Here is a 26,740-nt window from a genome sequence, read left to right as displayed (position 1 = left end):
TGAAGTAAAAAGCACTGCAAATGGCTGTTGGTCTAAACTTGACAACTTCCTGTTTGCACTGTATATTGATTTTAGATAAAACACGACCACTTACGGCTGTGATTTTTGGCCATCTTACTCAGTCTCCCTCCGCTCATCAGGTGCAGAGGATTCTTCCCATCAATGAAAAATAAGTGTTATTAGTGTTTAAAAAATGTTCAGAATCTATCTCCTGTCAATCACTCCATGAAGGCCACACCTTTTCCGGTGGGAGGGGGAGTGATTATAAAACCATGAAGTGTGGTTGTGGCTCAGTCTCTGCATAATGGGGGAGGGAGAGGTCACGACTCTGTCTGAGCTGTGAATCAACTGAACACACTGAATGTCTACTGAACTGTGAGTGTGGTGTCTTGTGTGGTTTTATGGTGGTTTCACTCTGCTTGAAATGGTATGAAGCTGCACTTAAATTTGGTGGCCTTGGATTCAGCTTGAAGTGGTATGAAACTGCACTTGGATTTGGTGGCCTTGCGCCCTGCTTGAAGTGGTATGAAACTGCACCTAAATTTGGTGGCCTTGCAAACCCTGCTTGAAGTGGTAGGAAACTGAACCTGAATTTGGTGGCCTTGCACTCTGCTCAAAGTGGTAAAGAAACTGCATTTAAATTTGGTGGCCTTGCACCATGCTTGAAATGGAATTTCAAGGAATAGCCGTGAGACAACTGGCAGCCCACCAGCCATGAGTGAGCTGCCAGCACATCAGGCTTGAGGGACTGAGCTGCCACCGCAAGAATCCATTTGGCCCACAATGTCCACACTAGCCCACTGCAGACCAGTCCCTTCTGCCCACAACACCCATACCAGCGCTCCAGAAAGCCCCCACCCACTGGCCACCAATATTGGAATTGGTGGAGAGGTGGAATATTGCCTCGAGGGACCAGCCCTCCCGTGTGAACATGCGACCTAACGGGTCCCACTTAGTCTAGTTCTCCCTGTGACTGAAGGGTTTCCTCTGGGTGCTCCGGTTTCCTCCCACATTCTAAAGAGATAGAGATACATTTAATTGTCATTTGGACCCCTTGAGGTCCAAACGAAATGCCGTTTCTGCAGCCATACATTACAAACACATAGACCCAAGACACAACATAATTTACATAAACATCCATCACATCGCTGTGATGGAAGGCCTAATAAACTTATCTCTCCACTGCACTCTCCCCCCCCGATTGTCCCACGACCATTAAAGCCACGCCGGGTGGTGCGAGGTCGCACACCGGGTCTTGCTGTTAGAGCCCCCGGCGTGCGCTCGCAGAGTCCCGCGGCCATTCCAAGCCGCGCGGGGCAGTGATGTTAGGCCCCGCTCCAGGAGCTCTTCAACCCTGCAACTCGGGTGGGGGAAGTCGCCGTTGCGAGAGCCCTGAAAAGCGGTCTCCCTCCAGGGACCCGCGGGCTCCCGGTGCCGCCGTCCACAGACCTGCCGTTGGAGCCTCCGACTCTCCGGTAGCAGCAGCAGCAGCAGCAGCGCTCCTCCACCGCTTCACCCGCTCCGGACTCGGCCAGCCCCGCGACGGCGACGGTGAGTCGTAGCACCAGAGTCCCCGGCTTCTTCCTGTTGGAGGCCGCTCCTCGTTGCGGCCCCAACGACAACGGAAACCCGACGAGAAAAGGTCGGGTCTCCAGTGCAGGGAGAGATTTTAAAAAGTTTCCCCCCCCCCCCTCCCACCCCACCCCCACCCCCACACACACACCCCAACAAAAAATAACAAAAACTACATTTAAACACAGACAGAAAATAATAAAACGCGGACAGACTGCAGAGGCCGCCGCCCACCAGTATGTCGCGCCGCCCACCAGTATGTCGCGCCGCCCACCAGTATAAAGACATGCATGTTTATAGGTTAATTGGCTTCTGTAAATTATCCCTAGTGTAGGATAGAACTAATGTTGGTCAGCATGAACTCTGTGGGCCGAAGGACCTGTATCCACACTACACTAAATTAAAGTTGATGATGTAGAAACAAAGAACTGCAGATGCTGGTTTATACCCAAGATGGACAAAGTACTAGAGCAACTGAGCAGGCCAGGCTGCATCTTTGAAGAAAAAGGATGGGCGACGTTTCTGGTCGGGACCCTTCTTCTGGCGGTCTGACGAGGTCTTCAGAACCTGAAGAAACGTTCCAATCAAAATGTCCCCCGTCCTTTTCTTCCAGAGATGCTGCGTGATCTGCTGAGTTAAATCCGATGATCACCCTATTGCACTCTTCAAAGATGCCACCTGACCTATTGAGGATTTCCAGTATCTTCTATTTATTTTGGAAAAAAAAAGATGGTGAAGAAATAACAGTAAAATAGAAGAAGTTTTCGATCTGGAAAATGAGGCAGCTCGCACTTGTGATAATCTGGTGACTCAGTGTTTCATTTGAATTAGGCCACTTGGTCTTGTATCAGCCCTCAGGATTTGTGGAGGGGGGGGGGGGGGGGGTGAGATGGGACCAGGAAAGATGAAACCATCGGAGGAGTGAAAGGGGCCACTCTGGAGTTGGATGGTGTGATCAGAAATTATTACTTGTTGGTCCCTATAAAGTCTGCACCCGAGGCTGCGTGGAAGCTTGGTGATGGTGACTGCCACTGGCCTGGCAGCAGCTGCCTGCAACTCAGCTCAACATTAAGGTGGATGCCTCAAGCAGGTAATATAGGTCGCCAGGCAACTTTTTTTTGGATGCAGCCCATGGAATGCTGTGACAGAATGGATGTAGCATAAAAATACTTTCTAAGGCCAACGCATTTATTTTTTTGTCGTGCCCAGGTTTAGAAAGGAAGCAGTGTTATACTACACACACATTGGGATTTCTCTGCCAGGTATGGGGGAGTCCAGAACCAGGGGTCACAGTTTAAGAATAAGATTTAGGCCATTTAGGACTGAGATGAGGAAAAAACTTTTTCACCCAGAGAGTTGTGAATATGTGGAATTCTCTGCCACAGAATGCAGTCGAGGTCAATTCACTGGATGTTTTCAAGAGAGTTAGATATAGCTCATAGGGCTAATGGAATCAAGGGATATGGGGGGAAAAGCAGGATACTGATTCTGCACCTATTTTCTATGTCCCTGTGAATATTCATTACAACACTGATAAAAGTAATTTTCAACAAACCAGTTCCATCACGGCCATCCTCTTCCCCCAATCACACAACATTACTTTACTTCATTTGATCTCACAAGTTCACAGTACAGAATAGAGGCCATTCTGTCCATCTGGCCAAAGATGTGCCATTTAGGCTGCATGCAGTTCCCCTTTCTTTGTACACACATTGTAGGTCTCGGTGCTGAATGCTCATTTGTCTGCCTTCTAAATGTTACAAGGGTGTTTGCCACTACTATTTTTCCATACAGCGAGTTCCAGACCCTCACCATTCATTGATGGTGAAATAAAAAAAAAATCCCTCATCTTCCCTCCTCATATATTTGTGAATCTGCATCGCATTACCTCATTGGTGACCCTCAAGACTATCTTTGATCAGACGTTACTGGCTTTTCCGTGCACTAAACATTATTCCCTTATCATGTATCTATCTAGTGTAAATGGCTCGATTGTAATCATGTATTGCCTTTCTGCTGACTGGTTAGCACGCAACAAAAGCTTTTTGCTGTACCTCGGTACGCGTGACAATAAACTAAACTGAAACTCAGATCTTCATTTCAAACCAGTTCAGATGCGATTGCTTGAAAGCAAATATTGGCAAACATTAGAAGGGGGAAAGGCACATTGTTTACAGTGGTATATCAGCGTGTTGGAGACTGTGCCAATATGCTGTACCATCATACTGTAGTCAGGCATGTGCTTGCAATTCCCACATTGCTCAATTTCACTTAGAGCTACCAGCAGCACAGTAGAGGGAATGAGTTTCCTCTGAGGAAGGAGGCAAAAATAGAGCGAGGAAGACATTCCGTAGCTTATGAGCATTCCCAAGCTGTCAAGTTACATAACACCATAGCACAGAGCATATCAATGCCCCTTCCCACGATCTTGGATAAAGAGTAGCAAACATAGAATACTTAATACGAAGATGATAAATATAATTTTCACAAATACCGTACAATCCCAATAATCTACATTTTACCATCCGAAGAACAGTATAATAAAATTAATTAAAACTGCCTCCACAGCACTAGGTTTTCATTATAAAAATCTTTCCACCAGAATCACCTGCTACCATGATGTATTACTTTTTGGGGGTATTTTCCACAAGTGTCTTACCTCCAAATAATTTATAACCTTCAAAGGTCTGCATTGGTGCACATGCTGAGCATTTTTATTTAAAATTGTGTTCAGAATCTCTCGTAAATCTGATGTATCATAGAAAGGTAAACACCTAGCTATTTCTCGAATTTCCAAATGATGCTCTCCAGATGAACCACCTAATCATGAAAAATAAAGAACAGTTTTAGGTTTGGAAAGACTATGATTGTAGGCAGCATAATTAAATTTTGTATAAAGTTAAAAAAGATAGCGATTTAAAAAAAAAAAAAGTTAAATACAGTTATTAACTTCAGAAGTTTTCTTTCGGTATGGCAACAAAGTGACAAGTATAAATTATTTCTGTTTCGAAACTGAAGTGCTATAGCTATTTCAGCTTAAGTTAACTACAGCTGCAAACCTTTGCAAGGTTTATCAAAAGTTGCCTCGGGCTCTGACTTGCTCCTTGTGTTAACAATTCCCACATGGCCCGAGTGACATTTGGCAACCTCTTGGGGATGGACATACTAAGCAGATTTAAACAAGGCAGTGTGTCTTTCCCCAAGAAAGGGAATCAGTTGTCAAATATGTTTAATAACAAATTTCATCCAGGGTCAATGCTTGCATCACCCTGCACAAGGAGCAAGCCCCAGTGGAATGTGTGAGTGACGTATTGCTGAATTGCACATATATGTTAGCAGATCTTCCTGGCAGGGACACTGAAAAACCATCGTCTCAGCAAGAGGAAAATAAATCTTCATTTGCTGACCTTTCTTGGAAATAACCATTCTGTTTTAAAGAGTCTCGAGTGGAAATGTTCTCTTGTTCCATCCACTGAGAATCTACTTTCATTACTAAGATTTATAATTCAGTCAGCAGCTCTCCTTTCAATGTTTTCTAATTTTCCTATTAAGAGTCTTCTGTCGGTATTCAGAGTTTCAATTTAAAGCAAACCATTTGTTCAAAAAGTTCTAGTTTTCAATGTCAAAGATTACAATTTACTCATGGACATAAGAAAAATATAAGGGGGAAACATTTTCATTAACGATTTTAATAAGAACAGTCATATTGATAATTCAGTAATAATTTAGTTCTATTATTTCCCTCACTCTTCTCTTCACTGACATAGAAACATAGAAAATAGATGCAGGGCTAGGCCACTCGGCCCATTGAGCCAGCACCACCATTCAATATGGTCATGGCTGATCATCAAAAATCAGTACCCCGTTCCTGCTTTCTTCCTATATCCCTTGATTCCGTTAGCCCAAATAGCTAAATCTAACCCTCTCTTGAAAACATCCAGTGAATTGGCCTTGACTGCTTTCTGTGGCAGAGAATTCCACAGATTCACAACTCTCTGCGTGAAAAAGTTTTTCCTCATCTCAGTCCTAAATGGCCTACCCCTTATTCTTAAACTGTGGTCCCTGGTTCTGGACTCCCCCAACATCAGGAAAATGTTTCCTGCATCTAGCCTGTCCAATACCTTAAGAATTTTATATGTTTCTGTAAGATCGCCTCTCATCCTTCTAAATTCCAATGAATACAAGCCCAGTCGATCCATTCTTTCATCGAATGTCAGTCCCACCATCCCAGGAATTAACCTGGTGAACCTATGCTGCACTCCCTCAATAGCAAGACTGGCCTTCCTCAATTTAGGAGACCAAAACTGCACACAACATACTGACAACCTCCTTAAATAAAGAGAGTTGACACAGTCCACTCTGTAGACACTGCCAATGGATAGAGTTAGCAACATTCCTTGTCAATACAACAGGAGGCACAATGAAGTGTTATTTTCCATCCTCGCCTTGGGAACCATTAATTTCACAATTCAGTATTTCCATAGCTATGCGGCAATTTAAAAAAATTGAAAATTGTTTTAAATGCCCCACTGAGATTTAACTGGTTAAACTGAATTGACAAAAAAAAAGGATAAGGAAACTATAACAATAATGATCATAATTTCTGCAGAGGATGGGGATATTGTCATCATTATAGAGTGTAATTGATACAAATCCAATAGAATCCATGACATTGTCTTTAGGTGAATTGTACCCATCACATCAGGTATCCAATGGCGGGACTGACATACTTTTTTTTTTACAATATCAGTTTCAGTAACTAAAAATCGCTGAGCATTTTTTCAAAAATCTTAAACAGGGTGTGTGGATTATAAATTTCTAAATTGGGGGAAAACTGACAATCTTTCACGTTCCACGTTGGTTCATGGGAGATTAATGCAATGCAGTTCTGTCAATGGAAATGTTTGCGTTTGTGCCAAAGGCCAAAACTCAACTTTTTTCCCTCCAGGTGCACAGAATTGGTTTGATGTGCTGTCACTGGAAATCTGCTGCAAAGGTTAGACCCCTAAAATGTTTTCCATGTGAGGAAGGTGTGCCTGCAAAAAACCCTCATGCTCTTTCTTGCACTGACCAGTTACTGACACAGCAATTCTGTCAGAATAATTTATTGCTATTATTGGGCGGAACGCCTTATCTCTGACACATTTTGTATGTTTTATGGATGATTATGTAAAGTATAGATTGCTGGTGACCCCAAAACTGCATTTAGCAGCAAGGAGGTCATGACAGCGGGTGCCTTTACACCTCAAAGCTCATTTTAGACCATATGGCTTAAATATAGTTTAATAGGCTCAAGTAACCTTCCAGTTTCACCAGCTGGTGAAAAATACACAAAGGACTGGGGGTTATAGTGAAAAATAGACCGATAAAGAATCTCACCTTTGCCATCATTCAGAGGAATTGCTCATGGAATACTTAATGCATCTAAAAAGTGTAAATATAATTTACAAGTAACTCCAGAGATACCTAGGCCATTTGAGCTAGTTAACTAAACTAATGCAAAAAAAAAAGAAGACAAGTCCTGGCATTCATCTAAACAAAACAAAGGTGTTGCTACAAATTGCCTCTGCAAGAAGATAGTAAAGCACCTTCTAAAAGATCTTACAAAATAACCCATTTCTATTCTTTGACGCTAGGCTTTGAATCAAACACGATTGAAATTAACTGGAAGTCTGGAAATCGATTTATAGTTAGAAATAGATGTGCTACATTTAAAATTCCCAGCACATAATGAAACTGTTCATTGTAACACAATGAAGTTCTTTGGGAAAATAAAAATGGAACTTTTCTTACTTTCATGTTACTATAATAATTTGCTTGCTTGCTTTATTTGTATGAAGATATATTTTATGGAATATAACAAAAGTTCATTTACAACATACCTTTGATTAGTTGTATCTTAAACCCATTAGAGACAAGTCTGGGATCTGTAAAGTGAGTTATCCCATTCATTGTAGTGTTTCCTTTTTGCAAATTATAGAGGCAATCTATATATTGGGGCCCTCCAAGTTGACTAAAACAAATCAAATAACCGGTTAGTCATGGCAATGATGAACAGTAGACTACAGCAGATAGCTCGTGTTATGATAATTCATGTGTCTTCAAACTTTCCAAATGTAGAATAATAATCATCACTAGCTAAGTAATTGTTAATAGATTTGACACAGGGATAAAATAGAATTCTGGAAAAGAATCAGGGATAAAATAGCATTCTTGAAAATTTAGAGCTATTATGTTTGGAACTACAATTAGGATTTGGTGCTAATTATTTATCGGTCTAATTATTTGTACCTGACACAAAGGTACATATTACTGGTTTTATATCAAACAGGGAAGATGTTTGTACTGGATTGATTAATATATTCACACTTGTTCATAAGTTCATAGGAGCAGAATTAGGCCATTCAGTCCATCAAGTCTACTCCGCCATTCATTCGTGGCTGATCTATTCTAATATAATTAGTATTTATTAGTAACGTTTAAAGGATAAAGTTTTGTGTTTTTTAATATTTAATATAGAGTTAATTTGGGAGTAAGATATGTCAGTGGAGATTGGCCCCGTGGTTTGCTCAGCATGCAACATGTGGGAGATCAGGGATATGGTCGGTGTCCCTGGTGACTACGTTTGCAGGAAGTGTGTACAGCTGCAGCTCCTGGCAGACCGCATTGAACGATTGGAACTGCGGCTGGATTCATACTGGAGCATCCACGATGCTGAGAAAGTCGTGGATAGCACGTACAGCGAGTTGGTCACACCGCAGGTAAACGGTAAGAGGACAGAAAGGAAACGGGTGGCCAATAGCCAGCAAAGCAGTAGGCAGGTAGTGCAGGAGTCCCCTGCGGTCATCTCCCTCCTAAACAGGTATACCATTTTGGATACTGTTGAGGGAGATGGCTCATCAGGGGAATGCAGCAGCAGCCAAGTTCATGGCACCATGGGTGGCTCTGCGGCACATGAGGGGGGGAAAAAGAGTGGAAGGGCAATAGTAATAGGGGATTCAATTGTCAGGGGAATAGATAGGCGTTTCTGCGGCCGCAAACGAGACTACAGGATGATATGTTGCCTCCCTGGTGCAAGGGTCAGGGATGTCACTGAACGGCTGCAGAACATTCTGGAGGGGGAGGGTGAACAGCCAGTTGTCGTGGTGCATATTGGCACCAACGATATAGGTAAAAAAAGGGATGAGGTCCTACAAGATGAACTTAGGGAGCTAGGAGATAAACTTAAAAGTAGGACCTCAAAGGTAATAATCTCTGGATTACTACCAGTACCACGGGCCAGTCAGAGTAGAAATAGAAGGATATTGCAGATGAATACGTGGCTTGAAAAATGGTGCAAGGGGGAGGGATACAAATTTTTAGGGCATTGGAACCAGTTCTGGGGGAGGTGGGACCAGTACAAACAGGACGGTCTGCACCTGGGCTGGAATGGAACCAATGTCCTTGGGGGAGTGTTTGCTAGTGCTGTCGGGGAGGATTTAAACTAATGTGGCAGGGGGATGGGTACAAGAGCAGAGAGGCAGGGGGGTGTAAAATGAGGGTAGAAGCAATAGGTAGCAAGGTGAAAAGTAAAAGTGGCAGGCAGACAAAACCAGGGCAAAAATCAAAAAGGGCCACTTTTCAACATAATTGTATAAGGGGTAAGAGCATTGTAAAAACAAGCCTGAAGGCTTTGTGTCTCAATGCAAGTAGTATTCGTAATAAGGTGGATGAGTTGAACGTGCAGATAGCCATTAATGATTATGATATAGTTGGGATCACGGAGACATGGCTCCAGGGTGACCAAGGCTGGGAGCTGAACATCCAGGGATATTCAATATTCAGGAGGGATAGAGAGAAAGGAAAAGGAGGTGGGGTAGTGTTGCTGGTTAGAGAGGAAATTAACGCAATGGAAAGGAAGGACATTAGTTTGGAGGATGTGGAATTGGTATGGGTAGAGCTGCGAAACACTAAGGGGCAGAAAACGCTGGTGGGTTTTGTGTACAGGCCACCTACCAGTAGTGGTGAAGTTGGAGATGGTATCAAACAGGAAATTAGAAATGCGTGCGACAAAGGCAAAACAGTTATAATGTGTGACTTCAATCTACATATAGATTGGGTGAATCAAATTGGCAGGGGTGCTGAGGAAGAGGATTTCTTGGAATGTATGCGGGATAGTTATCTAAATCAACATGTAGAGGAACCAACGAGGGAGCAGGCTATTTTAGACTGGGTATTTAGTAATGAGGAAGGGTTAGTTAGCAGTCTTGTTGTGCGTGCCCTCTTGGGCAAGAGTGATCATAATATGGTTCAGTTCTTCATTAGGATGGAGAGTGACATTGTTAATTCAGAAACAATGGTTCTGAACTTAAAGAAAGGTAAATTTGAGGGTATGAGACGTGAATTGGCCAAGATTGACTGGCAATTAATTCTAAAAGGGTTGACGGTGGATATGCAATGGAAGACATTTAAAGACCGCATGGATGAACTACAAAAATTGTTCATCCCAGTTTGGCAAAAGAATAAATCAGGGAAGGTAGTGCATCCGTGGATAACAAGGGAGATCAGGGATAGTATCAAAGCAAAGGATGATGCGTACAAATTAGCCAGAAAAAGCAGCATACCAGAGGACTGGGAGAAATTCAGAGACCAGCAGAGGAGGACAAAGGGCTTAATTAGGAACGGAACAATAAATTATGAAAGAAAACTGGCAGGGGACATAAAAACTGACTGCAAAAGTTTTTATAGATATGTGAAAAGAAAGAGATTAGTTAAAACAAATGTAGGTCCCTTGCAGTCAGAAACAGGTGAGTTGATCATGGGGAACAAGGATATGGCGGACCAATTGAATAACTACTTTGGTTCCGTCTTCACTAAGGAAGACATAAATAATCTGCCGGAAATAGCAGGGGATCGCGGGTCAAAGGAGTTGGAGGAATTGAGTGAAATCCAGGTTAGTCGGGAAGTGGTGTTGGGTAAATTGAATGGATTAAAGGCCGATAAATCCCCAGGGCCAGATAGGCTGCATCCCAGAGTACTTAAGGAAGTAGCTCCAGAAATAGTGGATGCATTAGTAATAATCTTTCAAAACTCTTTAGATTCTGGAGTAGTTCCTGAGGATTGGCGAGTAGCAAACGTAACCCCACTTTTTAAGAAGGGAGGAAGAGAGAAAATGGGGAATTACAGACCAGTTAGTCTAACATCGGTAGTGGGGAAACTGCTAGAGTCAGTTATTAAAGATGGGATAGCAGCACATTTGGTAAGTGGTGAAATCATTGGACAAAGTCAGCATGGATTTACGAAAGGTAAATCATGTCTGACGAATCTTATAGAATTTTTCGAGGATGTAACTAGTAACGTGGATAGGGGAGAACCAGTGGATGTGGTGTATCTAGACTTCCAGAAGGCTTTCGACAAGGTCCCACATAAGAGATTAGTATACAAACTTAAAGCACACGGCATTGGGGGTTCAGCATTGATGTGGATAGAGAACTGGCTGGCAAACAGGAAACAAAGAGTAGGAGTAAACGGGTCCTTTTCACAATGGCGGGCAGTGACTAGTGGGGTACCGCAAGGCTCAGTGCTGGGACCACAGCTATTTACAATATATATTTAATGATCTGGATGAGGGAATTGAAGGCAATATTTCCAAGTTTGTGGATGACACTAAGCTGGGGGGCGGTGTTAGTTGTGAGGAGGATGCTAGGAGACTGCAAGGTGACTTGGATAGGCTGGGTGAGTGGGCAAATGTTTGGCAGATGCAGTATAATGTGGATAAATGTGAGGTTATCCATTTTTGGGCAAAAACGGGAAAGCAGACTATTATCTAAATGGTGGCCGATTAGGAAAACGGGAGATACAGCGAGACCTGGGTGTCATGGTACACCAGTCATTGAAAGTAGGCATGCAGGTACAGAAGGCAGTGAAGAAAGCGAATGGTATGTTAGCTTTCATAGCAAAAGGATTTGACTATAGGAGCAGGGAGGTTCTATTGCAGTTGTACAGGGTCTTGGTGAGACCTCACCTGGAGTATTGCGTACAGTTTTGGTCTCCAAATCTGAGGAAGGACATTCTTGCCATAGAGGGAGTGCAGAGAAGGTTCACCAGACTGATTCTTGGGATGTCAGGACTGTCTTATGAAGAAAGACTGGATAGACGGTTTATACTCTCTAGAATTTAGGAGATTGAGAGGGGATCTTATAGAAACTTACAAACTTCTTAAGGGGTTGGACAGGCTAGATGCAGGAAGATTGTTCCCGATGTTGGGGAAGTCCAGGACAAGGAGTCACAGCTTAAGGATAAAGGGGAAAGCCTTTAAAACCGAGATGAGAAAAACTTTTTTCCCCACAGAGAGTGGTGAATCTCTGGAACTCTCTGCCACAGAGGGTAGTTGAGGCCAGTTCATTGGCTATATTTAAGAGGGAGTTAGATGTGGCCCTTGTGGCTAAGGGGATCAGAAGGTATGGAGAGAAGGCAGGTACGGGATACTGAGTTGGATGATCAGCCATGATCATATTGAATGGCGGTGCAGGCTCGAAGGGCCGAATGGCCTACTCCTGCACCTAATTTCTATGTTTCTATGAGTACCCAGAGAAATTCCTTGGGTTACTGGGAGAACACGCAAACTCCACACAGAGAGCATCTATGGTCAGGATTACACCAGTGTCTCTGACTCTGTGAAGTAGCTCTCTACCAGTTGCACCACTATGCCGCCTATTATACTGATACTAAACTTTATAAATGGTCTAACCGCCACATTTAAAGGTGTTAATACATGTTGATTATATTTATTTTACCTGTTAGTTAGAGGCATTGGTGTCTCAAGGATTTCTGTTTGAAAAATATGATTCTCCATCAGTCTTCGAAACAGGAGAGCTTCCTCCACGCGAAAAGGGTTTAGTAACATCAATCTCTTCTTGCAGGCTACAACCCATCCATTGTGGGAAGTCAAGCAATTAATGAGATGAAGTCTTTCACCACCTGTCTCATGGGTTTGGGAAAGTTGCTCAAGTTGTTTTTTTAAAACACTCAACGAAAATGGAACATCTATTGTCTTGCAAGGAAGTTCCGTACTGGTTTTGTTATGGATTTGTGACTGGAAAAGTTTATCCAATATTTGTTGGTTTGAAAGCGGTGCATTTTGTTTGTGCTTCTTAGCAACCTTAAAAGCTTGGGCTAGTTTTGGCTGTTGTTCTTTGCTTTGTGGATTTTCTTCCATGGCTTTTTTCAGCTGTACATTGTATCTGTCTAGGTCTTTAGCTGCTTTGTCCTCGTACCTAAAGAAATATTATACTATTTGAACTTGCAGATTGAAAAACATACAAAGCAAAATCAGGTTTTTTATGGCACACATTTTTGTATACTCAAAAAACAACATCAAACTGTTTAAGAGCAAACAAGTCTAGGTCACTGCAGCGAGTTACATCTTCCCAGTGTATTAACCAGGCAAAACTGTGCACCATCTCACATATGATTTAAGAAACTGATCACTACAACTTAATTTCACTGAGCAAGGAATGAAGTGCTAGAAAACATAGAATAGTGCAACCCAGAAACAGGCCCTTCTGCACATAATGTCTGTGCTAACCATGATGCTAAATACCATCTGTTTGTACATGAACTGTATCCCTCCTCTCCCAGTCCACTCATGTGTCTCACTAATGCCTCTGAAACATTGCTAACATATCTGCTACATATCTGCTACTATCACCTCCCTTGGCAGCATGTTCCAGGTATTTACCACTCACTCCCTTTGTAAAAAACTGTTGCCTCTCAAATCTCTTTAAAATTTCCCCCCTCTCATCTTAAACCTAGAATTAGACATTTCCACCCTGGGAAGAACACTCTGACTACCTATCCTATCTATATCCACTACTTCCAGCACCCTTTAGCCTCTGATGCGCCAGAGAAAACAATCCAAGTTTGTCAAAATTCTCCTTGAAGTTAATACTCTCCAATCCAGGCAACCTCTCCTGCACCCTCTCCAAAATATTCACATCCTTCATATAATGCATTGACATGGTACATCAAATATGACCTGACCAACGTTTGATACAGCAGCAACATAATTTACCAACATTTCCCTGACAGACAAAGGCAAGTTGACCATATGCCCACTTTATATAGTGAAAGGATAGAGTGGATGTGGAGAGGATGTTTCCACTAGTGGGATAGTCTAGGACTAGACGTCAAAGCCTCAGAATTAAAGTAAGTTCTTTTAAGAAGGAGATGAGAAGCAAATATGTGATAAATATATGGAATTCTTTGCTACAAAAGGCTATGGAGGCCAAGTCAACGGATATTTTTAAAGTGGAGATAGATTCTTGATTGGTACAGGTGTCAGGGGTAATGGAGGGAAGACAGGATAATTGGTTTAGGAGGGAGAGATAGATCAGCCATGATTGAATGACAGAGTAGACTTGATCAGCCGAATGGCCTAATTCTGCTCCTACTACATGTGACCTTATGACCTTTACCAGACAGTGACATTCACATGAAATTGCCCTATGAAGCACTATTGTGGTCATGAACACCAATGCATGCAGATAGCTGAGGATGCAGTCCCAGCAATTTCACTGATGGCTTAAAACCCTAAACTAAACTAAACAACTCATAGGAACCAAGTTCAGCTACCTACAAAATACTAATTCCCATTCTTGATATTTGGATTGAATGCTTTACCCTTTTTCTTTCAAATCGATTAACACCTTGCACACTGAGATGATCATAATCAGCATAAGTTTCCATATTTATTGGTAGAACACTGTGGCTACAGAATTACTGTTTATTTGCAAAAAAATATTGTGACAATGCAACTGAAAACAGTCAGTGAGAAAGATAATTATAGTCATACAGCAGAGAAACAGGCCATTCTGCCCAACTCATCCATGCTGACCAAGATGCCCCTTCTAAGCTCGTCCCATTTGCCTGTCTTTTGGTCCATATCCCTCGAAACCTTTCCCGTTATTCAGTATATTTGTAAAAATAGATCGGAAACTATAACATACATCACCACATATCTGCATTATTTGTAGAAATTTAAAAAGTGCAGACTTTTCAGCATGCTAACACAAATCTGTTTTTTTTAAAGGAATTTGACGGAGTGTGTCTAATTTGCGTTATTAGGAAAATCTCAAATTGCCTAAAATAGGACTCTCCATTTTAAATGTGTAGAATTTAAGAACAATTTCAAAATGTGTTCTCATCCCCAGCACATATGAAAGGAACTTGCATTCATGCAATTCCTTAAAAACGATTAATATATAAAACTCTCGTGCCATCCGACCGACTGCCGTCCGGCGCCCTTCCTGCCTTTCGATTCGTTCCCGCCGTGCGATGTCACAATGCCCGATGCTCGCAGACGTCCAATCGCGATGCCCGACGCTTGCAGACGTCCAATCGGAATGGATCCATTTACATGTACGGCTTCCGGCCGCATTTCTTCCTTTGATTCCCTGCAACTCCGAAACCAGACGCAGAATCGCCGACATCTTTTCCATTTCGGTAGAGATTTCACTTTTCTTTCTAAGCATCCGCTCCTCATTACATTTCGTCGTGTTTAAGTACACGTTTTTAATCAAGTTCTCCCCCCCCCCCAAAATTTCAAAAAATACCGGCTTCCCACCCATAGAAGCAGCCCCAGCCCATGGTGAACGTTCTATCGTGTGATGTCACAATGCCCAATGTTCACATATGTCCAATCGGAATGGATTTATTTACATATGCCTTTGCAGGAGCCCCAGCCAATGGTGAACGTTCCATCGTGTGATGTCACAATGCCCAATGCTCAAAGACATTGTTGCCATAGAGGGAGTACAGAGACGGTTCACCAGACTGATTCCTGGAATGTCAGGACTTTCAAATGAAGAAAGACTGGATAGACTCACCTTGTACTCGCTAGATTTTAGAAGATTGAGGGGGTATCTTATAGAAATGTATAAAATTCTTAAGGGGTTGGACAGGCTAGATGCAGGAAGATTGTTCCGGATGTTGGGGAAGACCAGAACAAGGGGTCACAGTTTAAGGATAAGGGGGAAATCCTTTAGGACAGAGATGAGAAAAAACATTTTTCACACAGAGAGTGGTGAATCTCTGGAATTCTCTGCCACAGAAGGTAGTTGAGGTCAGTTCATTGGCTATATTTAAGAGGGAGTTAGATGTGGCCCTTGTGGCTAAAGGGACAGGGGGTATGGAGAGGTCAGGTACAGGATACTGAGTTGGATGATCAGCCATGATCATATTGAATGGTGTTGCAGGCTAGAAGGGCCAAATGGCCTACTCCTGCACTTAATTTCTATGTTCCCCTCTCCTCACCCCTCTCCCTCTCTCCCATCCCTCTCCCTCTCTCCCCCACCCCCCCCCCTCTGTACCCCACCCCCTTCCCTCCCTCCCCCTCTGCCCCCTTCCCCCCACTTTCCACCAGTCCCTCTACCCCTCCCTCCCCACTCTTCCACTTCTCTCCCCCTTACCCCACCCCTCTCCCTCCCTCACCCCTCTTTCTTCCCCTCCCTGTCACACCCCCCTTCCCCTACCCCTCTGTCCCTCTCCCACCACTCCCCGTCCCTCTTCCACCACTCCCGCTACCCCTCCCTCCCTCCCCACTCTTCCACTTCTCTCCCCCTTCTCTCCTCTCCCTCCCCCCTCACCCCTCTCCCATCCCTCTCTCCCCCACCCCTTCCCTCTCTACCCCACCCCCTTCCCTCCTCCACCCCTGTCTCCCCCTCCCTTCCCCTCTCCCCCCACCCCTTACCCTACCCCTCTGTCCCTCTTCCACCACTCCCCCTGTCCCTCTTCCACCACTCCTGCTACCCCTCCCTCCCTCCCTCCCCCCTCTTCCACTTCTCTCCCCCCCCACAAGAACTGGCTAATGATGCCGACAGCTGGAATTCATTAACCTGACATAAAATTTAGCATTCATATCGTAACTTAAAAAAACATTACAACACCATTACATGGCAAATTTAATTGTAAAAAATGCTCTCCTCTTAAGGAAATATATTTTATTGTGAAGTACATTTTACTGTTTCCTGTTAAGCATCAAGAGATAATCACTTTTTATTTGAACATTCAGAGTCAATTAGTTGCAGATATATAGTTAAAGATTTAAAAATATGGACCTTTTATTCAACAGTTGTAACTAATTATGATTTACCCCATTCACATATGGTACCTTTATTCTGTTCAACCTATTGAATCCAAGTGGGTTCCTAGGACAAGCAATAAATCATATTCAAGAAGTAGAGGAGAGACTGCCTCAACAATAACTATCGAGATAAAAACCATCTGCTACCTGTACAGCTGGAGGGGAAAAATCTCTTCAACAGAAACATAATCCTTTAACAGAGTTACAGCTTTGACCTGAACACTGAGTTATGTACTGTTACCAATTAAAAACTCTGCTTCTTTCTGGATTATGCAAGTCTTTGGTGTGATCACCTCTAGGCCTTTTACTAATTATCCTCCAACCCCCATTCATTTTCCTCCACCAGAGGTGCAGCTCAAGGTACTGCAGACTCCATCTACAAACACCGTGATATGGTAACATTCGTCACAGTTCAATTCAATAATTAAGATCACACTATGCGCCTTAATCAAGGAATCATTCCATTTAAGCACCAGGTTATCTACCTTCTTCCTCAACTGAGACAAAATATGACAGACAATTAATCTTTAATAGAGAAGTATGATATTTAAATAAATAAGGGGGGAGGATTGAAGAAAATATTTTAAGCAATGCCACTGATGGCTCAAAAGGTAATTAATAAAGCAGAAAGCTAGATAAATCAGAATGTTTCCGGTTTGATTCCCAATCCATACTGAGATTTTATGACTGTTGGTAGATCAATTTCCTTCCTGGGATAAAAGGACAAAGGACATTCATTGTCACATACACCAATTGGTGCAATGAAATTTGAGTTACCATGCAGCACACAAATAAGATAAACACAACACTATAGAATTTAACATGAAACATAAAACATCCCCCACAGTGGAATCACCGTTTCCCACTGTGAGGGAAGGCAATAAAAGTTCAGTTCTGTTCCTCTTGTTCACCCGTGGTCGGGGCCTATTTGAGGCCTTTGCAGTCGCCGCTACAGACGGCCTGATGTTTCAGGCCCTCTCGCCGGGAAGAACACTTTCAACGGCATGTAGTGTCCGAATCAGCCGCTTCCTACCAGTATATAAAGTTCTAAGTATCGCATCAGACTGAAGAAGGGTCTCGACCTGAAACATTGCCTATTCCTTCGCTCCATAGATGCTGCCTCATCGCTGAATTTCTCCAGCTTTTTTGTCTAGCATCGTGTCGTATCGTCGATTCAGTTTCAACAGGTATGTGTCAGCTAGTCACAGTCTCCAAGGAAAATCTATTGATGCGGCCAAATGACCTCACACACTAAACTGGACACCAGCTAACCTTTTCTGCAATGTGTGCCAACTCACCATAAAACAAGAGTGTGTGAGGAATATATCCAGTTTACATAACAATGTGCCAAAATGCAAGATAGACTTATCTTCGGCTGACTTGACCGTTCTGCAAAATAGCTAACTGTGTACAATATTGACACAAGGTTTCTTCAGATATACACTTTACTCCAAGGAAGCTAGAAAGCACTAAATTGCATATGCGATCCCCAGCAAGATAAATTTTAATTGAGGCAATAGTTTTTAAAATTGAGAAAATATTATATTATCACTTCAACATTGATTGACTGAATTCCCTGCAATTTTACTCATCCACTTATCTGGCCCTTAACATCTGCACCCAATTCTTGATCAAAATGATGAGTGAGAGGCAGGTGAAATACTTGTGGGCTAAATTGCTTTGCCAACATTGAGTGTGGTAAAGAGAAATTCTTGCATAAGTAGGACTTTACCTGGCAGCGATCTGACTTGCATGACCATGATAATGGAATAACAGTAGCACCAGTTCAAAAACCCACAAGCACAGAAGCATCTGAAGCAAATGTAAGCCATTCAGCCCATTTCGACCACCACCCACTATGATCATGGCTCATCTACTCACTCAATAATGCATTCCTGTACTGACATCATATCCTTTGATTCCTTAGTAATGAAAAATCCATTGATAGAACATAGAAAATAGGTGCAGTAGGCCATTTGGCCCTTCGAGCCTGCAGCTCCATTCAATATGATCATGGCTGATCATCCAACTCAGTATCCTGTACCTGCCTTCTCTCCATACCCCCTGATCCCTTTAGCCACAAGGGCTACATTTAACTCCCTCTTAAATATAGCCAATGAACTGGCCTCAACTACCTTCTGTGGCAGGGAATTCCAGAGATTCACCACTCTCTGTGTGAAAAATGTTTTTCTAATCTCGGTCCTAAAATATTTCCCCTTTATCCTTAAACTGTGACCCCTTGTCCTGGACTTCCCTAACATCGGGAACAATCTTCCTGCATCTAGCCTGTCCAACCCCTTAAGAATTTTGTAAGTTTCTATAAGATCCCCCCTCAATCTTCGAAATTCTAGCGAGTACAAGCCGAGTCTATCCAGTCTTTCTTCATATGAAAGTCCTGACATCCCAGGAATCAGTCTGGTGAACCTTATCTGTACTCCCTCTATGGCAAGAATGTCTTTCCTCAGATTTGGAAACCAAAACTGTATGCAATACTCCAGGTGTGGTCTCACCAAGACCCTGTACAACTGCACTAGAACCTCCCTGCTCCTTTACTCAAATCCTGATGAGATATTAAGAGGGATAATGTTTGCTTGTTTTCTCAAAAACAGACTCCACTTGTATTAATCCTCGTGAATATTGGGAATTAAATCTGGAACCTTCTTTGTCATAGAACATAAAACGGTACAGCAAAGCAACAGGTTCTTCAGCCCACAATGTTTGTGCCAACGACCTTATCTATCTGAACATAATCCTTATCCCTCCATACCCTGCTTATCCATGTGCCTATTCAAAAGTATCTTAAATCCACTATCGTATCTGCCTCCACACTACCCTGATAGGGTGTTGCAGACACCCAGCACCCTCTGTTCAAATCCTGGGAAAAAGGTTCTGAATGTTACCCTATCTATGCCTCTTATAATTTTATATATTTCTATCAAGTCTCCCCTTAACCTCTGGCATTCCAAAGAAAACAATCCAAGCCCAAGCATGATTCTGGTAAAATGGAGAAACAAGTCCGAAGAAGGGACCAACCTGAAACTTCACCCAACTATGTTCTCTGTAAATGCTGTAGTGACCATTTGGCTTTATTTTGTGTGTCATTAATTATGGCATTTGCCTTTAAATTTTAGTCTGCCCGTAATTATGTGGGTGGGATTTATTACGTAGTCGGGGGCGTGTTTGCTGCTGGGTTCTCTTGCACAGAAGCTTAGTTTCTTAGTTTAGTTTTAGAGTTCAACATGGCTAGAAGGAAAACCCTTCGACCATGTGGAGTTTTGCCAAGACATGAGGAGTTTTCTAACGTTTAAAAGCGATATGCTGGAGTTTGACAAAGATTAAAGTGTACGAGTCAGATAAGAAGGTTGGATGAATATCTTACTGTTTTTTTTTTAACAATAAAGAAACTATTAATCAAATGACTGTGTTATGAAGATTTATCTTTAGAGAAGCTCTGAAGGTCTCACGGAGAGCTCACATGCGCAATACGACATTCTCCTAAACCGATGTTGTCTCTTAAGTGGCTAGAGGGAGTAATCTCTTGAACGATATAATGATCTGCCGCTATATCAAGTCAAAGTCCCATAGCAGAGGGACAGAAAATAAGGCCAGGATCTCGGGAGAAATTTGGCCAGAAGACTGGTTCCAGAAGAGGAATTGAAGACAATAGATCTCAGCCAGATACTGGCCTAGAGGTTTGTCGATAGATGCACGACTTATTTGAAGATTGAAGACATTATCATGAAATTGTGAGTAGAAATCAACTATTATACTTTGAATTTTAAAGCTATGGAAACAGGTTACCAAATTAATTGAGAAACAGAAACTAATGGAATCAGAAACTGAAACTGGAATCAGACTGAAACTAATGGAATCAGAAAAGAACACAATCAAAGTGGAACCTAATCTGAGCAAACTACTTAACCTCTGCCAGGAGATTCAAGAGAAACAAAATGCACTGATGGATTCGGAGTCATCTCTGGAAGAACGCAAAAGACACACCCAGTGGTAAGCAGTAAAGGTGAAGTTATTCAATGATTCCATGGAAGATGCCAGGAGATAGTTAGCTGAAGTTTATCAGAGAGCATGTGTCAAAGAAGGAGATGCGATGCAACAAGGTGCTGGAATGGAAGGAGAGATTACACCACGGGATAGTATCTCAAATGTATCTACACGAAGATCAGGACATAAATCTGGTTCTATAGCTAGTTCAGTATCAAGGGTTTCTGCTCAATTGGGAGTTGATGCTGATCTAGCCACTCTCTCAATAGAAGTGGATCCCTTGAAGAAGAAACATAAGATTGAGCAAGAAGAAGAGATGAGGCGACAAGAAGAACAGATGATAGAACAGATAACGCGACAAAAGGAGCAGATGAAGCGACAAAAGGAACAGCTGGAATTAGACACAAAGATGGCGGTGGTCAAATTAAAGAAGGAGATATTGGAAAGTAAGTAAGTAAGTATTTATTTATATAGCACTTTTAAATCAAAATCACTTTGAACCAAAGTGCTTTACAGAGATTGATTAAATTAATTGAATAGATTAAATGTCCATAAATCCATATAAAGTAAAAAAGAAAAAAGACACAGAACAGTACGCTATAGAAATCAACAAGAAACGTCCCCCCACAGCAGAATTCACTGTGAGGGAAGGCACTAAAAATATCCAGTTCTCCTCCTCGTAGTCCACCCGAGGTCGGGGTCTATATGTGGCCTCCTCAGCCAACCCGGTGTTTTCAGGCCCTCTTGCCGCGAAGCTGGATCATCGGCGTCGGGTGAACATTCTTCAGCGGCTTGGACTGAAGCGGCTGCTTCCTCCCCGGAGACTGCATTGTCCAAAGTTCTCAGGCCGCACCTGTTGGACCTCCGACTCTGGTGATCTCGGATCCCAGGCTCCGCGGTGTTGTAAATCCAGTGCTGCCCGCTCTGCAGCCGCAGCTCAATGATGTTGGAGTCGGCGGTCACAGTGCCCCCGGAGCCTAGCGCAAGGCGACCCGGTAAGGCATCGCCCGCTCCGTGTTGGTGTCCCAGCGTTGCACCGCTGGCGAAGCTATGGTCCCGGCAGGAAACGCCGCTCCAGCGCTGCTCCAGCTCGATGGTAGGCCGCACAGAGAGGACGAAGATGCGGTTCGGAGGAAAACCGCATCTCTGACCAGGTAGGACTCGGATTAAAATAGTTTTCCCCTTCCCCTACCCCCACCCCCCACATAAAAGATTAGACCTCCAAAATAAAATTCTACAGTAAAAAGAGTGAAAAGACGGACTGCAGGCAGGCTGCCATATACAAACGGCGCAGCCCGCACATTCGCCATCTTGAAAAGTGAGGGTTCAAGATGCAGCTCTAAAGCATCGAAGACGATGAACTCTGGTTTGAGAGGAAAAACTGCTCCACGCGAGTCAGCAGTTGGATCAATTCCACAATCGAGGACCACCGGATTGCACGGCTTTGAACACCCATTGGAACAGGGGAAGATGGGTAAAACTTCATTTCAGCAAATGGGTGCTAGACCGAAACAAACAACTTACGGGACAAACCAACAGCGGACTACGCTTTTCCGATATACAGGCTCGAGCAAGCCAGCTTGAGCTGCAGAGGCCTGTCTATCGTCCGTTGGCGCCAAGCCAAGGTTATCAGGATGGATTATTGACATTCGCGAATATGCAAGCTGAATTCAACCAGATCATAGCTCGACAAAATACCTCTTTCATTCTACCACGTAGAAATTCCTACATATGATGGAGATCCTTTGCAGTGTGAAGCTTTCATAAGGGCATTAGAAGAAGTATTAGAAACAAAAGTTATGGATGAAAAGGAGCGCTTACGGTTTCTGGTGAAGTACACAAGCAGAAGTGTTAAGGTGCTTGTAGAACGTTGTCAAAATGAGCCTGACAGCCAAGGCTATAAAGTGGCAAGAAGGTTACTTAAAAAACATTTTGGTAATGAACAGAGGATTGCTGATGCATACATGGAGAAGGCCCCTGCTTGGAAAGATATCAAGCCGAAAGATATCAAGCCAGAAGATGGGGAGGCATTGAGTGATTATGCAATATTTCTGAGAGATTGTTGCAGCTCTATGAAGATTCTCGGCCACATGGAGGAAATGAATCTTGCAAGTAATACCAGAGTCATCATTAGCAAGTTGCCCAGAAGACTGAGAGAAAAGTGGAGAGATAAAGCAGGCCGAATATTGGATAAGAAGAAGCGACTAGCCAAGATATCAGACCTGGTAGATTTCTTGGAAAGGCAAGTACGGTACATGTTAGAGCCACACCACGGGACTATTGAAGATCATAAACCAATTGCAACTAACAAAGGTTCTACCTTTACCAAAACTGAAGAAAGATCAGTACCTAAGAGAAGTAGTTTTGCTACCACTATAACACCTGTGGAAACGACAGGTGGAATGAAAGGAGATGTAACTACTATCAAGCAAATAGGATTTTGTTTGTTATATGATGAAGTTGGTCACACTATAAGATGGTGTCGAAGATTCAAGATGAAAGAATATAAAGAAAAGGTGGATTTTGTGAAAGAGAAGGGAATCTGTTTTGGATGTTTGAAAAAAGGACACATGGTGAGAGACTGTAGGAGTCCTACAATTTGTTATAAGTGCAAGCAATATCATCCTGAAGCACTTCATACTGTAAAGAAGCCACCAGAGCAAATAGAAGAGGAGAAACCGGAACAAATAGAAGAAGAGCTACCAGAGCAAATAGAGAAGAAGGAGCCAGAGGAGAAGCCAACTACTAGTGATGCTGTCACCTTGCCTCAAGTAACTGCTCATATTGGGGCCGGGGTTGAAGCCTGTATCTTCTCTATATTACCAGTACAGAATAGCAAGATGAATGCAGTGTTGCAAACATATGCATTTTTGGATCACAGAAGTTCGACTATCTTTTGCACAGAAAACCTGACGAGAAGGCTGAACATCACAGGAGAAGAGACTAAGATTCGATTGCGTACCATGAATGAAGATAAAATATACATGAGTCATTACGTTGCAAGTATGGAGATATCTAGTCTTGATGAAGATAATTTTATACCAATTATCTGAAGTGTTTACACATGAAACCATGCCTGTTGGTCGTCAAAATATACCCAGACATGAAGACTTGAAACAATGGCCTTACCTGAAGGATGTCAAAATATCTAAAATAAATTCTGATATTGACCTACTTATCGGAACAAATGTTTTGAAGGCATTGGAACCTATACAGATTGTGAGAAGCCAAGGTGATGGACCATATGCTACAAAAACCTGACTTGGATGGATTATCTACGGCTCCTTCAGAAGGAATAACGAAAATGGGAATCGGAAGAACTATCCTGCCATTGCTGTTAATCAAATATCTACTGGTAAATTGGAAAAGCTGGTGATGAAGCATTACAATCATGACTTCAATGAAAGTACCAATAAGGAATCTGAAGAAATGTCCAGAGAAGAGTTAAAGTTTGTGGATATTATGAACTACTGAGTAAAGATTGAGGGACACTATGGTGCATCGGCCGTACCTTTCAAACAAGAAAGTGTAAGTCTGCCGAATAATCGTCGCAAGGCAGAACAACGCATCCAGAATTTGAAACGCAAGTTTGGCAAGAATACTAAATTTCATGGAGTAATAATCACTTTGAAAAATAATTTCTACATGGATGATTGCTTAAAATCCATGTCTACTGAGCAGGAAGCAATTCAAATGGTAAAACATCTGACTTCCCTCTGCAATAAGGGAGGATTCACGCTTTCCAAGAGGATCAGCAACAATTGTGATGTATTGGAAAGCATTCCACCAGGTGATCGAGCCAAAGAAACAACAGTTGGATTTGGATAAACACAATTTGCCATTGGAAAGAGCATTGGGAGTTACTAATGCTGCACAATTGAAATATGTTAATACAAAAGAAAATCCTGCGGATGAAGTTTCTGGAGAACTGACCGCGAACTGCTTCTTAAGCGATAAGAGATGGATCAATGAACTAGAGTATCTCTGTAAGCCAGATAGAGAATGGCCAAAGCTTAAGCAGGGATTTGAAATCTCTGCTAATGATCTGGAAATTAAGCCAACCCTAACAGTGAACGTTATTGCTAAAAATCCTGTTATTCTCTCAAAGGATTTTCACACTTCAATATTATTGTGTTTTCAACAAACATTTTCACACTTCAACATTCATGAGTTGATCGGACATGGAGGAAGAAGTTTCATGCTATCAAAATTTGGACTTTTATGTTTTGGACTGTATACTGGGTATCATGCCTGATGTTAAGGGTTTGGTGCGCACGGTACGACTTTAAATTAAAAACAATGTTTCAATAAGACCAATAATCAAGTTACGCTTGCTTCTAGAAGGGGAAGGAGAAGCCAGGCAGAGTCGCTGAAAAATTCTGAATGCGTATAGTGCATGCTATTTTTTTGCTTTTGATATACTTCATGGCTACTTTTTTGATGTTTATTAGTAATTGCCTCGTTATATACTCGAAACAATTAGGGGTCGGTGTGTAGCTGCCATTTGGCTTTATTTTGTGTGTCATTAAATAAGGCATTTGCCTTTTAATTTTAGTCTGCCCGTAATTATGTGGGTGGGATTTATTACGTAGTCTGGGGCGTGTTTGCTGCTGGGTTCTCTTGCACAGAAGCTTAGTTTGTTAGTTTAGTTTTAGAGCTCAACATGGCTAGAAGGAAAACCCTTCGACCATGAGGAGTTTTGCCGAGACATGCGGCGTTTTCTAATGTTTAAAAGCGATATGCTGGAGTTTGAAGAAGATTAAAGTGTACGAGTCAGATAAGAAGGTTGGATGAATATCTTACTGTTTTTCTTCAACAATAAAGAAACTATTAATCAAAAGACTGTGTTATGAAGATTTATCCTTAGAGAAGCTCTGAAAGTCTCATGGAAAGCTCACATGCGTAATACCACATTCTCCTAAACCCAACACTCTGGTAAACCTCTACTGCATCCTTTCCAAAGCCTCCACATCCTTCCTGTATTGGAGCAATCAGAACTACATGCAATACTTGAAATGTGGCTTTACCAAAGTCCTATCATGCTGCATCATAACTTCCTGATTCTTACACTCAATGCCTCGACTTATGAAGGCAAGCACACTATATGCCTTCTTTACTTCTCTATCTACCTATGTTGCCACTTTCAGGGAGTTATGGGCTTGGACCCTAAGATCCCATTGTACATGAATGCTGTTAAGGGTCTTGCCATTAATTGTATATCTTCCCCTAACATACCTTATGGTTTAGCAACACAGTTACCCATGGAGCCACAAGGGGGGCTAGATGTTGGAGGTTTGCTGCCTAATGCTGCGTTTTAGCATTCTTAAATCTTATGTGACTTTCTGCTTCCATTTCAATCGACTAGAAAGCAGTACATCACCACCTATTATTAGTGGTGGACAATAAATGCAAGCCTTGCCCGAGACAACTTTGTGAAAGATATCAGAGGTACACAAAAATGCTGGAGAAACTCAGTGGGTGCAGCAGCATCTATGGAGCGAAAGAGATAGGCCACAAAAATGATGGAGAAACTCAGCGGGTGCAGCAGCATCTATGGAGCTGTGAAAGATGTGAACTTGTGAAAGATATCAATGCTTTGAAAATAATTACTTGGCTTCATAAATTACCCTGCAACAAAATTTGGTATTATGAAAGGAATAACATCTCCTGTTAAAGGTGGTGTGTCTCAAATGAATAACATTTTATAAATTTAAATTCAGAATTTGCTCAATAGTACTGTGACGTTTATAATCAGTTCATTATAAAGAAACATGGTTGCAGGGGAAAAGTAAATGCAAGACTGAAATAACGTGTTGCAAATGTAAGACTAAAACAATTTGTTGCTATATAATAGGTATTTGAAGCAGAAGTTTGATAAAATAATATTTTGGAATTTCTCCAGTCCCTGTACAATGGACACGATAGAACAGATAGAAGCATGGTAGACAGTGTAACGCTGGAATAAATGAGGCACCCATTGCATTGTAAGTAAATAATGGATTGAGTATCAAACCAACAATCTCCAAATCGGACTTATTCCTGGAAAGT

General features: G+C 42.3%; 1 protein-coding gene across 3 annotated transcripts in view; it reads right to left on the bottom strand.

Moving 5' to 3' along the window:
• The window catches only part of pms1 (PMS1 homolog 1, mismatch repair system component), an 88,644-nt gene that overhangs the window by 2,851 nt on the left and 59,053 nt on the right, over positions 1-26,740 (bottom strand). For 2 of the 3 annotated variants that reach the window (XM_055637754.1, XM_055637755.1), the window contains 3 exons: positions 12,348-12,827; positions 7,455-7,585; positions 4,232-4,392 (listed from right to left, as the gene is read on the bottom strand). The exons of the other annotated variant lie outside the window; for it this stretch is intronic. In XM_055637754.1, coding sequence (XP_055493729.1) covers positions 4,232-4,392; positions 7,455-7,585; positions 12,348-12,827 — 772 coding nt within the window. The remainder of the gene's footprint in view (positions 1-4,231; positions 4,393-7,454; positions 7,586-12,347; positions 12,828-26,740) is intronic. 3 annotated transcript variants of the gene reach the window in all.

Source organism: Leucoraja erinacea, chromosome 7, assembly GCF_028641065.1.
Source record: "Leucoraja erinacea ecotype New England chromosome 7, Leri_hhj_1, whole genome shotgun sequence".
Classification (NCBI taxonomy): Eukaryota; Metazoa; Chordata; class Chondrichthyes; order Rajiformes; family Rajidae; genus Leucoraja; species Leucoraja erinaceus.
The sequence above is the reverse complement of the archived record's forward strand: the minus strand, read 5'-3'. Positions and strand labels throughout refer to the sequence as shown.